Here is a 15,400-nt window from a genome sequence, read left to right as displayed (position 1 = left end):
CTTCTTCTTCTTCCTCTTCCTCCTCCTCCTCTTCCTCCTCCTCTTCCACCTCCTCCTCCTCCTCCTTCTCCTCCTCCTCCTCCTCCTCCTCCTCCTCCTCCTCCTCCTCCCTCCTCTCCTTCTCCTTCTCCTCTTCTTCCTCCTCCTCCTCCTCTTCCTCTTCCTCCTCCTCCTCCTTCTCCTTTTCCTTCTCCTTCTCCTTCTTCCTATAACTGTTCCTCTCCACAGAAATCTTTAGTAAAAGGCAAAAGACTTATGTGGTCTGAAGAGATACCAGAGTACCTAGGAGCTTTTCCTTAGAGAGAAGTTAATGGGGTGACGGGCACCCTACGATATCCCTTCAGTCCCCGGTATTTATTGAGCACTTACTCAATGTGCCAAGCTCTTCACAGGAGTGCAGAACTCAGATGTGACCCAGGCTCTCATGATACTGATACCCCTGACAAACCTAGGACGGCTCGTTACACGCTCATTTAGTGACAGTTGTGACGAGAAAGTTCAGCAGGGACACCTCACATCCCCCGGGCCCCAGGGACTCTCCCAGGACATGGGACTTGAGAGGAACAAGGACTGGAGCGATGAGTAACCCACAAGAGGGAGGAGTGAGCCAGCCTCGCTCAGGAGCAACGGGAGCAGGAAGTAGCTGGTATCCCAGAAATGAACCCTCTGCACACCTTGCCCTTGGGGGCCGTCCCCCTCCTCCTGTCTTACGGTTTCTGTTCTTTAGGTGGAATCTGTCCTGTTCCCAGAGCTGAAAGGATATAACCTGGTTCTTGGAACCGTTAACCCTGAAGAAAAGCTGGTTTCTGATTACGTGGATCAGGCTTTCAAGGTCTATCAGAAAAACCAAGTCGGCCCCCACAAGTAAGCTGGTGCGCGGTAACTTAGCCCAGGGCGTTGGTTGGGGGTTCTTGCCTGCCTTCAGGTGAATGACCGCTGCTCCCACTCAGCTGAGACGATGCAGACTCACAGCCAACAGGACTTACCTGGGTATCACACGCGCCCCGGTTCACACACCAGGGCACTGTGAGGTTCCCACCGCGGCCCAGACAACAGACAGGAGAACCAGGGTTCACACTCCGGTACAGTCCACCTCCCGATCAGAAACCGTGTGGCCCACAGGTTAGAAGCGTCTGGACTTTAGGAAGGTGACAGCGCCTCCGTGTGACTGAACAGGCTGGTGTGTGTGCGGTGAGAGCGAGGACACCCCAGCAGCCCTCATCCGTGCGGGAGCTTTTGCTCTCCGGTGAACTTTAGAGCAGCTCCCTGTTTCCTGAGCTCGCCGGCTTAGGGGTGGGAGGACGGACTGAGGACACGTTCCCTGCGTGCCGAGTGGTGACGCTGTGAGCACGTGCATCTGCTCACGTGAGGGGCATGCGTTTGGGGTGATGGCGGATGCAACTGCTGGCATCTACACGGAGCCCCTGAGAGTGGAGACGATGTTGTCAGCAGTCACCACGGGGCTGTCCCACACCAGCCAGGACGTGTGCTCCCTCCCCTGGGCTTCGTGACGGCCGCTCTGCTGATACTTGAGCAGACACTGCTCTGTGGGGCTGCCTGCGCGAGGCGGGGTTTGCAGTAGCTTCCTTGGCCTCTGCCCATCCGTTACACGCCGGCGGGGTTCTCTACAATTATGGCCACAATAGACGTCCCAGGGCATAGCCGAGTGTCCCCTGGGAGCAAAGTCCACCGCTGATGAGAACTGCTAACCTGGTCTGGAAACCGTGGACTCGGATGGGCACTCCCGCCGGTGCATGTGGCTCGGAGCCTCGGCGGGAAGCCCGGCTGGCCCTGTCCGGGGAGGCCCCTCCCGGTTTGCTCTCTGGACTTGCAGCTCCGGGTTTCCCTGCTGTCTCGGCCTCCGAGTCCCTGAAGTCGGCCAGCCCGTGGGAGAGTGCACTGGCCCACCCAGTTAGCTCTGCTTCCTCACAGCATCCTCACTTTCACATGAACTCATGGTGGAGCATCCCAAATACATCCTCCAGCCTGAGAGAAACTGCCCAGCATTTCTGCGTGATCTGTTAACAGACAGAGGGAAACTTCATTTTATTACATTGATTTTAGGTTCATTCGTTCCAAATTTTCATCTGAGAGCTGGAAGGCGGGAGGGGGTCATGGCTATTGCGCGTCCACTGTGGGTCCGGCTCCGTGTTAACTGCTTTACAGACCTTGTGGCAGGTGTGCTCTAAGGCGTTACCGTTTCCGCTTTAGTTAAAGACACAGCTCTCTGAAAAAGAGAAATATCTTGTCTAAGTTCATGTCGCCAGGAGGTAACAAAATTGGAATTTTCAGTCAAAGTTCTGAATTTCCAGTTCCATATACCCTCGGTCACCTTCTTTCTCTGTCTTGGTGTGAGCTGATTTAAGTGTGTCTGCATTTGCCACTCTGACTAAGCTAATTTGGCGGCCCATGTTCGTATGTTTGATTTTATGCTCTTCGATGTGAAGATACTTAAATGTCTACAGAAAGTATGACGACTTATTGGATAACACGGCAGAGCAGAGCATCACTGCATTCCTGAAAGAAAACCATGAAATTGATGACTTTGTGACGGTAGGAGATGCCGCTGCACATTCCGTGTCTTGGTGCCGTGGGCTGCACACACGCTGCGGGTGGTCCGGGCCCCCTGGTGTGGTGTGAATGCTGTGTGTGTGCTGTGTGTGCTGTGTGTGTGCGGTGTGTGTGCTGTGTGTGTGCTGTGTATGTGTGGTGTGTGTGTGCGGTGTGTGTGTTGTGTATGTGCTGTGTGTGTGCGGTGTGTGTACTGTGTGTGTGCTCTGTGTGTGCGCTGTATGTGTGTGCTGTGTGTGTGCTGTGTTTGTGTGCTGTGTGTGTGTGCGGTGTGTTGTGCTGTGTATGTGTGCTGTGTGTGCTGTGTGTGTGCTGTGTGTTTGTGCTGTGCTTGTGTGCTGTATGTGTGTGCTGTGTGTGCTGTGTGTATGTGCAGTGTGTGTGCGGTGTGTGTGTGCTGTGTGTGTGTGCGGTGTGTGTGCGGTGTGTGTGCGGTGTGTTGTGCTGTGTATGTGTGCTGTGTGTGCTGTGTGTGTGCTGTGTGTTTGTGCTGTGCTTGTGTGCTGTGTGTGCTGTATGTGTGTGCTGTGTGTATGTGCAGTGTGTGTGCGGTGTGTGTGTGCGGTGTGTGTGTGCGTGTGTGTGTGCGGTGTGTGTGTGGTGTGTGTGCTGTGTGTGTGTGCTGTGTGTGTGCTGTGTGTGTGCGCTGTTTGAGTGCTGTGTGTGTGCTGTGTGTGTGTGCTGTGTGTGTGTGGTGTGTGTGCGGTGTGTGTGCGGTGTGTGTGCGGTGTGTGTGTGCGGTGTGTGTGTGCTGTGTGTGCTGTGTGTGTGTGCTGTGTGTGTGTGCGGTGTGTGTGTGTGCTGTGTCTGTGTGCTGTGTTTGGGTGCGGTGTGTGTGCTGTGTGTGTGTGCTGTGTGTGTGTGGTGTGTGTGCGGTGTGTGTGCTGTGTGTGTGCGGTGTGTGTGCGGTGTGTGTGCTGTGTGTGTGCTGTGTGTGCTGTGTGTGTGTGGTGTGTGTGTGCTGTGTGTGTGTGCTGTGTGTGTGTGCGGTGTGTGTGCGGTGTGTGTGCGGTGTGTGTGCTGTGTGTGCTGTGTGTGTGTGCTGTGTGTGTGCTGTGTGTGTGTGCTGTGTGTGTGTGCTGTGTGTGTGCGGTGTGTGTGCTGTGTGTGTGCTGTGTGTGTGCTGTGTGAGTACTGTGTGTGTGCTGTGTGTGTGTGCTGTGTGTGTGCGGTGTGTGTGTGTGCAATGTGTGTGTGCGGTGTGTGTGCTGTGTGTGTGCTGTGTGTGTGCTGTGTGTGTGCGGTGTGTGTGCGTGCAGTGTGTGTGTGTGCTGTGTGTGTGCGGTGTGTGTGCGGTGTGTGTGCTGTGTGTGTGCTGTGTGTGTGTGTGCTGTGTGTGTGCGGTGTCTGTGCGGTGTGTGTGCTGTGTGTGTGCTGTGTGTGTGCTGTGTGTGTGCGGTGTCTGTGCGGTGTGTGTGCTGTGTGTGTGCTGTGTGTGTGTGCTGTGTGTGTGTGTGGTGTGTGTGTGCAGTGTCTGTGCGGTGTGTGTGCTGTGTGTGTGCTGTGTGTGTGCCGTGTGTGTGCTGTGTGTGTGCTGTGTGTGTGCTGTGTGTGTGCAGTGTCTGTGCGGTGTGTGTGCTGTGTGTGTGCTGTGTGTGCTGTGTGTGTGCGGTGTGTGTGCGGTGTGTGTGCGGTGTGTGTGCTGTGTGTGTGCGGTGTGTGTGTGCGGTGTGTGTGCGCTGTGTGTGTGTGCTGTGTGTGTGTGCGGTGTGTGTGCGGTGTGTGCGCGGTGTGTGTGCTGTGTGTGTGCTGAGTGTGTGCGGTGTGTGTGTGCGGTGTGTGTGGGTGTGTGTGCGGTGTGTGTGCTGTGTGTGTGCTGTGTGTGTGCGGTGTGTGTGTGCGGTGTGTGTGTGCTGTGTGTGTGTGCTGTGTGTGTGTGCGGTGTGTGTGCGGTGTGTGCGCGGTGTGTGTGCTGTGTGTGTGCTGTGTGAGTGCTGTGTGTGTGCTGTGTGTGTGTGTGCTGTGTGTGTGCTGTGTGTGTGCGGTGTGTGTGCTGTGTGTGTGCTGTGTGTGTGCTGTGTGTGTGCTGTGTGTGTGCTGTGTGTGTGTGTGCTGTGTGTGTGCTGTGTCTGTGCTGTGTGTGTGCTGTGTGTGTGCTGTGTGTGTGTGCTGTGTGTGTGTGTGCTGTGTGTGTGTGCTGTGTGTGTGCGGTGTCTGTGCGGTGTGTGTGCTGTGTGTGTGTGTGCTGTGTGTGTGCTGTGTGTGTGCTGTGTGTGTGTGTGCTGTGTGTGTGCGCTGTGTGTGTGCTGTGTGTGCTGTGTGTGCGCTGTGTGTGTGTGCTGTGTGTGTGCTATGTGTGCGCGGTGTGTGTGCTGTGTGTGTGTGCTGTGTGTGTGTGTGCTGTGTGTGTGCGGTGTCTGTGCGGTGTGTGTGCTGTGTGTGTGCTGTGTGTGTGCTGTGTGTGCTGTGTGTGTGCTGTGTGTGCTGTGTGTGTGTGTGCTCTGTGTGTGCTGTGTGTGTGTGAGTGCTGTGTGAGTGCTGTGTGTGTGCTGTGTGTGTGTGTGCTGTGTGTGTGCAGTGTCTGTGCGGTGTGTGTGCTGTGTGTGTGCTGTGTGTGTGCCGCGGCCCGGCGGGTGGCCAGGGCCGGGGCTGCGGCAACGCCAGAGGCCACCGGTGAGTTAACTAGTTAACGTGCTCCTTTCACAGAAGATCAACAGCATAAAAAAGCGGAAAAATGAAATTGCGTCCATGCACATCTCCGTGCCGTTGGCCATGTTCTGCCTTGACACCATGACCCTCAATTATGACCTCTGTGAGCGAACCCAGAACCTGAAAGACCGCCTGATTCAGTTCCAAGTGGACGTGAACCGGGACACCAACTCCAGGTACTGCCAGGCGTGCGGAGAAAGAGCACTGACAGTTGGCACAAACGGGGGGATGTAGACCGAATTTGCACCTCCCAACCATGACCAGGCTGAACCCAAAATGAGGGTGGCAGGGAATTCAGGTTCGGCTGGAAGGTGAGCGGCAGTAAGACGTGGGGCTTGGAGCTGGAGTGGGGGGAGGGGGGCAGCGGGGGAGGGGAGGGGATCCTTCAGCCTTCGCTTGCTTGCCGGGCCGCTGGGGTGCTGCTCGGTGGGCCGCTGTCCGAGGGCACAGCCCTCTGCCCACCACCCAGCACACACCCAGAGCGCTCCGTGCAGGCCGCTGCTGGGTGGGGCTGGGGTCTGTCACTCGGACAGCCCGAGGTCGTGCCTCACTTCGGGGTGAGTGTCTCTGCAGCAGTCACACGGTGTCGGCTGTAAGGAAGAGAAGCCAGACAGGCTGGTGAGTGTAACAAAGGGAACCTGGGCCCACGCGTTGGAAAGTTCAGGGGTTGCTGGCTTCAGCCCTCAGCCCGACGGTCAGCGCCCGCCTCTCCCCGCTGTGTTGGCCCCGTCCCCAGACAGGCTCTGGTGTGTGCACCCCAGCAGCTCGGGGCTCACGCTCTCAGGTTCCATCCGGAGGGAAAGGTTTCTGCTGTCCCAACGGCCTCCCCGTCGCCCTGGCCTGCGTGACGCTGCCCGCAGCTCCCCTGGGCGGCAGCAGACCAGCCCCCGTCTCTGGGTGGCTGTCACCCTACTAGGCCCCGTGGACTGAGAGGGAGCGGGCTCCCCAAGAAGACTCGGTGTGGTTGGCAGGAGAGGGAATGACGCGGAGAGGTGGGCGGCACCTCTGCCACCGTGTCTGGAGCGAATGGTACGGAGCAGCTCATCCCTGATGCCAGCTGTTCCTCGGGGAGCGCCGAACTCCGGGCTCCGGCAGTTTAGGAGGCGTGGTCCCTGGTATACATGCTACATGTTACCCACTTAATGTAAACGCATGTCAGTTTAGCATTTTATAGTGCTTTAGGGGTTACAAGCCACCTGTCAGAAGCTCACTGACAAATTGATATCGGAGATGCCGTTCTCCCAGCCCAGCGGCCCGTCCAGGGGCTGCTGAGCATCTGAGCGCTGCGGTCCAGTGAGGCCTCCACAGAGCCCGAGAGGCGGGCGCGTTCCCTCACCTGCTGAGGAAGAGGGGCCTCTGAGAGGCAGCAAGGGACACCAGCGCTCAGCCTCCCGTCCTGTGACCCGGAAGTCCATGCTCCCCCACCGCACAGCCCCTCAGGGCTGGTGACGCCGGGGTCCGGCACTGCAGCCAGAGGCTGGGTGTGAACCTTGTGTTACTGGCGATGCGTCCCTGGAAGGTGGGACGGATGGCACAAGGTCTGAGCCTTCATGCTGCGGGGACACTTTCTTTGGAAAGTTTCAGCATCAAGAGTTCCGGTAACTTTCTGCCTTAACCCCGGAGACTCTGACTGATTTGAGCTTCCACAAGGCCCTGAGGTGGGGGAGGCAGACAGAAGCCCCCTCACTGAGCGAGGGGAATGAGGCTCAGAAAGGAAACCTAACTTGCCCAAGAAAGTGAGTGTGAGTCTCCGGATCCAGGCCCTGTCCTTCCCCATCGCTGTCCTGTCAGTGCTGTGGGCCGTCCTGTTTCCAGGTCTGGGTGTGCCTGGGCAGGGCGCCCTGGGCAGGAAGGCGGGCACGGCCATTTGCATCTAAAGTTGCTAGAACAGTGACCCGGAGGGTTGACCAAATTGCAGAGCCCTGAGCAGAGACGAGAGAGGCTATCCCGGTGGTCCAGCTGCTTGTTTTCTTCAGGGTGCGAGGTCTTGTCTAAAATAAGGTCAGCAAACGACAAGTGCTGGCGAGGATGCTGAGAAAAAGGAACCCTCGTGCACTGCTGGTGGGAATGCAGACTGGTGCAGCCACTGTGGAGAACAGTATGGAGTTTCCTCAAAAAACTGAAAATGGAACTCCCATTTGACCCAGTGATCCCACTTCTAGGGATATATCCCAAGAAATCAAAAACACCAATCAGAAAAGATATATGCACCCTATGTTCATAGCAGCACAATTCACAATAGCTAAGATTTGGAAACAGCCTAAATGCCCATCAGCAGATGAGTGGATCAGAAAACGATGGTACATCTACACAATGGAATACTACGCTGTGGTAAAAAAGAAGGAATTCTCACCATTTGCAGCAGCATGGATGGACTTGGAGAGCATTATGTTAAGTGAAATAAGCCAGTCAATGAAAGAAAAATACCACATGATCTCACTCATTTATGGATAATAAAGAACATTATAACCTGATGAACAAAAAGAGAGATACAGAGGCAGTAAAGCATCGAACAGACTGTCAAATTACAGCGGGAAGGCAGGGGAGTGTTGGGGAGGGGGGAAAAGAGATCAACCAAAGGACTTGTGTGCATGCATATAAGCACAACCAATGGACACAAAACCTGCGGGGGTGGGATGATGGCATGCGACAGCGGGTAGGAGAGGCTGGGGGAAGGTCAATGTGGGGGGGAGATATATGTACTACTATTTGTAATACTTTAAACAATAAAATTTAAAATATATATAAAATAAGGACAACCATAGAAAGAGGCCACAGATCGGTATACATTGTTGGTGTCCCTTATGCTGTTCCCCACATGGGGCAGAGAATAGAATTGTCTATGGGACCCCTGGCCTTTTAGGGCTATTTTTGGGGGAAGGGGGGAGAGAGGAGAAAAGGGGGTGGGAAAAGAGAGAGGCTCTGATTTATTGTTTCACTTATTCATGCACTTATTGGTTGTCTCTTTATGTTCCCTGACCAGGGATCAAATCCACAACCTTGGTGTATGGGGATGATGCCCTAACCAGCTGAGCTACCAGGCCGGGGCCAGCCTTTTATATTTTCAATCATATTATCAGTACATGTAGAGGCAATGTCTCCTGCCCTCAGTGTGTCCTGGATATCGCTGAGGGGTTGTGTTGATATCATTGGGTCATATTCAGGGCCTTTGGAGGGTCTCTGCTACCCTCTGAGCCTCCATGGAACTGACAGCCAGCAGCCAGATGACATTCACTCTGAATTCTCATACAAAAGGGAAGAAGGATGGATTCTATCAGGGAGCAGTCTGTCGGGCTGAGAGCATCTATCTGTATTAGTTAGGGTAGGGTAGGCCAAATGCTGTAACACATAGGCCCAAGATGTTATGATCAAACACAATAGAAGTTTATTTCTTGCTCAGTGTAGCTCTAGATTCATGGAGGAGACCTACTATGGCCATTCAAAAACTCAAGCAAGATGGTAACTTGACATCTTCAAAATGTAGTTTTCAAGGTCGTTTTAAGTGTTGAGATCCTGGGCAGGGGATAGAAGGAGAGAGCATGGAGTGTGCAGGGACACTGTCATGTGCTGCACCTGTGAGTGACAGTCGCACTGCTTCCCACTCCTGAGGACTGGACCCCAATCACATGATCATGCCTGCTGTGATCTGAGCTGTGCTCTCCCAGAGTTTGCATGTTGAAGTCTGTCTTAGTCCATTTGAGCTGCTGTGACAGACGACCACGGACTGGGTGGCTTATAAGCAAGAGAAGTTGGTTTCTCACAGTTCTGGAGGCTAGAGTGTCTGTTGCGAGCCCACTTCCTGGTTCAGACACCCTCTCGCTGTGCTCTCACAAAGCAGGACAGGTGAGGGAGCCCCTCTATCAGGCACTAAGCCCTCGTGCGGTCATAACCCTCCCGACCTACTCACCACCCAGCGCCCCTCCAAATATCACATTAGGAATTGGGTTTCAACATATGAATTTTGGGGGCACACAAGCCCATCTGCAGCAAAGCACTGATGCCCAATGTGACTGCCTTGGAGACCAGGCCTATGAGGGCGATGAGGTTAAGTGAGGTCATAGGTTGTGTCCCTTACAAGAAGAGACAGAGACATCATAGCTCTCTTCCTCTCTGCCACATGAGGACACGGCGAAGAGCATCTGTCTGCAAGCCCGGAAGAGAGTCCTCACCAGGAACCAAACCAGCTGGCACACTGACCCTGACTTCCAGCCTCCAGCCTGTGAGAAAATCAGGTCCTGTTGTTTAAGCCTCCCAGTGATATTTTGTTACTAGAGGCCTGATGCACGAAATCCGTGCAAGGGGCTCAGCCCTCGCAGCTGTGGCGGCTTGCCTCGGCCCTCACAGCCCCAGCTTCGTCCAGAAGGACATCCGGAAGGTCATTCGGCTGTCTGGTGTAATTAGCATATTACGCTTTTATTAGTATAGATGGTAACAAAGCTGACTAGTAAAATACCCAATTAAAACTAAGAAGGAGGCTGGGGAATATAACCCACCGCTGGGGCCAAGGAGTGGAGAAGGCTCTGGGCGCAGGCCGCGCAGCAGACACTTCTCTCTGTAGAACTGTATCAAATTCATTCCTAAGTTCCAGCATCATCTGCAAGGGTGTGGGCACCCTCTCTCCCGTTTGGTACCATTCGCTTTATTACGAAGGTGCACCATTCTATTAAGAAAGAATGTTGAAGACTGAAAACATTGAGAGGAGTGGTTTTTGTCTCATGATGACCATTGGCGTGTAGTGATCAGTAATAAACATTATGACAGCTGTTATTACTAACATTTCTTGAGGGCCACTCTAGACAGGGAGGTATTGGAGATCATTTGTTCCTAATTATACTTAAAATGCTGAAGACTGTGATTCGTTGGCTTTTGTATAAATTAGAGCATATTCAAATTATCCGTACAGTAACACGCTTTCTCACAGTGGAGAAGTGGGCAGTTAGATCCAATAATTCCATGAGTTGAATGTAAGTGTCTCTGAATCGCCGGCAGGCGTGAGGATGAGCTTGCTGGTGTGCAGTGGGAGCAGTGCCTGTACTGTAGGGCTCTCTTCCAGCATAAAGTCTGAGGAGTTGCTGGTGCTGGCGGTATTCTTGTTATTGCTCAGGTCTGAATCTGAATTCTACTCAGGGTATGTTTGTGAAGAGTGCAGCTCTGGAATCAGTTGAAGGTTCAGATCCTGGATTTGACGCCTGCACACCATGTTGCTTTGGATCAAGTTAGTCAGCCTCACTTTCTTCCGAAATGTTGGTAAGAACAGTTCCTACCTCTTAGAATTGTTGTGAGGCTTAAACGAGATGATACATGATTGCAGTGGGGGCGTGGCACCCCGTCACAGGCTTGGTACCTGCCAGATAGCACTGCCACCTCTCCGGGGAGTATTCCTGAAGTGTGGTGTGCATGTGGGCGCCATCCATCAGGGCTGCAGGCAGAGAACAGCTGGACATCATCATCCTAGTCTCCAGATAGGAATCCCGTCTGTTTAGCACCATGAGTCTTGTAGGAAGGCTGGTGGAGGGCGGTGGTGCTGATGGCTGGCTTCTGTTCCGCAGCATCTGCCACCAGTACAGCAGCATCGCAGAGAAAGTCAGCGAGATCCCTGCCAACACCGAGGAGCTGGTGTCCCTCATCGCATTCCTCAAGAAATCCAGCGACGTCACTGTGTTCAAACTCAGGAGGCAGCTGCGGGATGCGGCCGAGCGGCTGGAGTTCCTGATGGACTACGCAGACCTGACCCGTAAGCCGAGGCCGTGCAGCCACATGCAAGCCTGTGTGTGCGTTTCCAGGGAAGGAGTTGGGGGAACGAGTTTGCAATCCCGGCACTGAACGTCGAGATGGGAGAGCTGCCTCGGGTGTCCGCATGTGTCAGAGGCGCTCACCACACAGGAGCTCGAGTCAAACAAGGGGAGTCTGACTGTTAGACAAACAGGAGAAAGACCCGGGGATTTGACTGCTTGTAGACGCCTGTCTTGGCATCTTGTTCCTGGCATTCCTGGGAAAGTCACTCCCAACGTAGTCGTTTTGTAAATGGGTAGATTTTATGCAGCGAGAGCCTTGATACCAGCCTCCCTTGGAGGAGGCCAGGGCCCACCCCCCACGCTCCTGCATGTCAGAGAAGGAAAGATGTGGCCGGGCCCTTCACGGCATACCCGGCCAAGGGGGAGCTTGTAAGGACCAGGTTCTGCAGGAGAAGCTGATGGGCTGGCCCTTCATCAGCCACGCCTCAGAGCGGCCTTCATCTGGGAACAGGGTGGGCTGGGGCGGGAGCGAGGAGCCTGGGGGTGAGAGGTAGCTCTCTAGCAGCTCACACATTCCCTGGGCTGAGCCTCAGGGGGTGCGCAGGCCCTGGATCCCCTCACTACGCTCTGCTCCTAAGCCCACGGTGCAGGGGAGAGCCAGGCACTTTAACTGCCTGGAGCATGTGAAGGCGGACATCTGGCATTGCTATCATTGCCGGCATTTAACCGAAAGGGAGGCTGGGACTCAGTGAGGTGAAACTGTTAAAGATTAGAACCTGAACATCACCCCGGGCTTTGAGTCCACTCCGCCGCCTGGAAAGGCGGTCAGGCCAGACGTCAGGGCGTGGCTTGCGAGGCCATTAGACCTGGGCTTCCTGTCTGCGCCCCACGTTCTCGCGTGGTGACCTCGGCCCCTTCCTCAACTGCTGCCCATCAGTGAAACCAAGGGGATCACGCGGTCTGCCTTCCGCCGGCTGGGCCATAAGCGCTGAGTGATGTGGGCTGGCCCCCGCACCGCGGCCCCCTGCGCTGCCCGCCCCGTCCATCACCCTCCTGTCCTCTCGCTGACGTGCCAAGCAGCCCTGAGCAGGGGGTGTGTTTTGCAGACGAGGACATCAAGCTGAACAGCACCCTCTTCCTCTGGCCGGACCAGATCGAAGACGTCTTTGAAAACAGCCGGAGCCTGCTCCTGAGCAAGAGGGACCAGGCGGAGCTGGACCTCGTTAAGAGGTACGGGAGCGTGTCGGACAGATGACAGCAGCTTCATGACTCTGAGTTCCCCGGTTCTGCTGGGCCCCCGGCCCGCCCAGCAGAGAGGGGGCAAGGGCTGCAGGTAGAGAAGGAAGTTCCTCGCATCCCCCTGAGGGATGCCAAGCTCCTTCACTGTGACCCCTGCCAACGCCTTCCCTCCCTGCCTCCAACAATGAAAACTTGGCGGTGCAGAGAGAGGATAAAAATAGCGGCCTTAAGAACAGCCTCGCAATAACAGCAGAAGCAGCGGCCCGCTGGGAGGCGTCAGGGCGGGGTGACAGGCGCGGCAGGAGGCGGGGAGGCCGGGCGCAGCTCTCCTGCTCGGGGCTGAGGCGGCGGGGCCCTGCGTGCTCTCCTTCCTCACGGTGCAGTCTCACCGCGCACCGTGCTCTATGCTAACCATGCCCGTGTGCGCCTGCCACGTGAGGGCTTTCACCAGGGACAGGAAGCACAGGCACACGGCACAGCCCGACAGTGTCACGGATGTGGCCAAGGGCCGTGCGCGAGGTACACACACTCACACACGCACCAGCACACGCACACACCCCCCCACCCCCTGCTTGGTTATGAACAAACGTTTATGCCAATTACTATCCCCTCTGCATGCAAATCGCCCACTGCCCCGCGTCAGGGCCATCCTTCCTGCAAATAGGAGAAAGGCGGGAAAAGACAAAAGCAGGCATGTCGGGAGCATGGGAGTTTGGGCTAACGGGTAAAACCATGTCGTCACTTCCTTCAAAATACATTCTAGATCTGCTACCCCACCCCAACAACAACTACAACAACAACAGAGGATGTGTGTGCACATGAGTTTTTCTTCCAGCAGCTTAATCCTCTCTCAACCTAAATGGACACTGTCCCCAGAACCCACCGCTTAGCCCAGTGGGTGGGACTGACTTTTTAATTAACGGACTTTACTTTTTGGAACAATATTAAGTTCACAACAAAACTGAGCAAAAGTACAGAATTTCCAGAAACTCCCCATCCGGACACACATCTTCCCCTGGGAATGGGTCCTGGATGCCTAACCAGGAAGCAGAACCCCGAGGGGTGGGTTAGGTGAGCCTTGGTGTCCTCGTCTGGAAAATGGGGAAACAGAGCAGGCGCAGAGCGCCTTGTTTCATGAGGGCCTCTGTGCTGGCGAGAAGCGGGTGGCCGGAGATGGTGCCCGGCGTCCAGCCCGGGGTGGGCATTCCGAATCTGTCCGTGACTCTCAACAAGGACTTCTCGGGAGAAAAAGTCTTCACGTCGCGCTCCCCTACCGGGCGCCCTTGCAGGACATCTGTGAGACTGACGCAGCGGGTGCTGCTGAGCCCAGAGGACAGGACGGAGGGAGGCTCTGGGGGAGGGGGAGCAGCTGTGACTTAGGGGCGGGGAGAGGGCTGGGCTTCTCCTTCCCGGGCAGCTCTCAGCGGGACACCACGGGCAGCTCCTGCGCTCTCAGCATCAGGGCGAAGAGCTGCGACAGGAGAGTCAGGAAGGAGAGGCCCGCAGGCCTGGGCTCAGCCCTCGTTAGTGAGCCCTCAGACCTCCGGTCATCACCTCTGCCTTAATCCTGAGAACAGCCGTGAAGAGACCTGAGCAATATTCATTCATTCATTCATTCATCCTCTGTGACAACAATCCTACTTCCTATCCAAGAAATGTGACTGTGTTTTCCCAGCCCACACTAATCTTTGGCTTCGGGCCTAATTATTCTCCATTGCTGTGCCCACCCCACCCCCTGCTTACTTCTCCACCCCACCCCTCCACTGTCTCTGCTGCCAGTCTGCAGGGGCTGCTGGCTCCCCGGTGAGCTGGGTGCAGGCAGGCTCAGTGCAGAGGGCTCAGGCTGGAGAGTGCTGCAGGTTTCCTCCTCTCCCTCCCTTTTGGCCCTGGGTCTCTGGCAGTAGCTGCATCTCCCCCCAATAACAAATCTTCTTCTCTTCCACGGTTTCGGTTCTCATTGTCCCGCAGCTTGTTCTCATTGGTGGCTTCCCTCAGGGTGATCTCCTGGTACCTCTCTAACTCCTATTTGCTCCTTTAACCTGTCCACATCTCACCTGAGAAGTCCCCTCATACCTTTGTTTCTTTGAACATCATAGTGAATATTTCTTGCCAGAATCCTGACCTGTCCACTGTCTTTAAATCCCTCCACTGTCTTCCCTTAGACCCCAGGTGATCCTCTAAGTAGCTCATTTACTCAACCTAATTTCCCAAGTGCCCACTAGTGATTTTATATATATATATACTAGAGGCCTGGTGCACAAAATTTGTGCACAATAGGGTGGGGGGGTCCCTCTGCTCGGCCTGTACCCTCTCCAATCTGGGACCCCTTGGGGGATGTCCAACTGCCAGTTTAGGCCACAGTCCTCTCACAATCCAGGACCACTGGCTCCTAACCCCTCTGCCTGCCTGCCTGATCGCCCCTACCTTGTCCCCCTGCCAGCCTGATTGCCCCTACCTTGCCCCCATGCTGGCCTGATTGACCCTACCTTGCCCCCCTGCTGGCCTGATCATCCCTAACTTGCTCCCCTGCTGGCCTGATCAACCCTAACTGCCTCTGCCTCTCCCCCCGCCTAAGCCACAGTCTGGCCTCCCACTGCAGGAGGCGACCTGGCGGATCAGAGGAAGACGCCGCCCCCATTACCCGGCTGCTGCTGCCACTGTCGACCTGAGCCTGGGCCCTTTGCAGCTGCCTGCAGCTTGTCTGAGCCTCAGCCCAGCCCTTGCAGCAGCTGCCACAGCTTTGTCCAGAAGGACGTCTGGATGGTCGTCCAGACGATGTCCACTCTAATTAGCATATTACCCTTTCATTAGTACAGATTCTGGAGGCCCAGTGCACAAAGTTTGTGTAAGGGTAGGCCTTCACAGCCCCGGCTGCCGGGGTCCTCGTGGCTCTAGCTACCTCATGGCCCTGCCCCCCACCCACACCCACATTGGCCTGGCGCTGCCCGTGTCCACTGCCACACACCCTGGGTTCCCCGGTTCTGTGGAGCCCCCCGGTTGATCACCCCGCAGAGGGTGGCCTGGGCCTCCCTCTTTGGGGTGATCACGGAGCCGCCCCTCCCATCGATTGCACCACACACACCCCCCCCCACTGGTGACCTGGGCCTCCCTCTGTGGGGCGATTGCGGAGTTCCCAATTGATTGCCCTGCTAGCCAGTGGCCTGGGCCTCCCTGTGCGGGAGATTGTGGGGCAATGGTGGGCCCCC

At 55.6% G+C, this 15,400-nt stretch overlaps 1 protein-coding gene and 1 pseudogene across 1 annotated transcript in view; one reads left to right on the top strand and one right to left on the bottom strand.

Moving 5' to 3' along the window:
* Window positions 1-15,400, top strand: part of DNAH3 (dynein axonemal heavy chain 3) — a 212,312-nt gene that overhangs the window by 27,243 nt on the left and 169,669 nt on the right. The window contains exons 11-15 of the mRNA XM_054714387.1: window positions 728-864; window positions 2,448-2,553; window positions 5,218-5,396; window positions 10,770-10,954; window positions 12,062-12,185. Of these exons, the coding sequence (XP_054570362.1) occupies window positions 728-864; window positions 2,448-2,553; window positions 5,218-5,396; window positions 10,770-10,954; window positions 12,062-12,185 (731 nt within the window). The remainder of the gene's footprint in view (window positions 1-727; window positions 865-2,447; window positions 2,554-5,217; window positions 5,397-10,769; window positions 10,955-12,061; window positions 12,186-15,400) is intronic.
* LOC129148907 (U5 spliceosomal RNA) lies at window positions 205-278 on the bottom strand (annotated as a pseudogene).

The sequence above is a fragment of the Eptesicus fuscus genome, chromosome 4 (genome assembly GCF_027574615.1).
Source record: "Eptesicus fuscus isolate TK198812 chromosome 4, DD_ASM_mEF_20220401, whole genome shotgun sequence".
Taxonomy (NCBI): Eukaryota; Metazoa; Chordata; class Mammalia; order Chiroptera; family Vespertilionidae; genus Eptesicus; species Eptesicus fuscus.
This window is presented reverse-complemented; position numbering and strand designations above follow the sequence as displayed.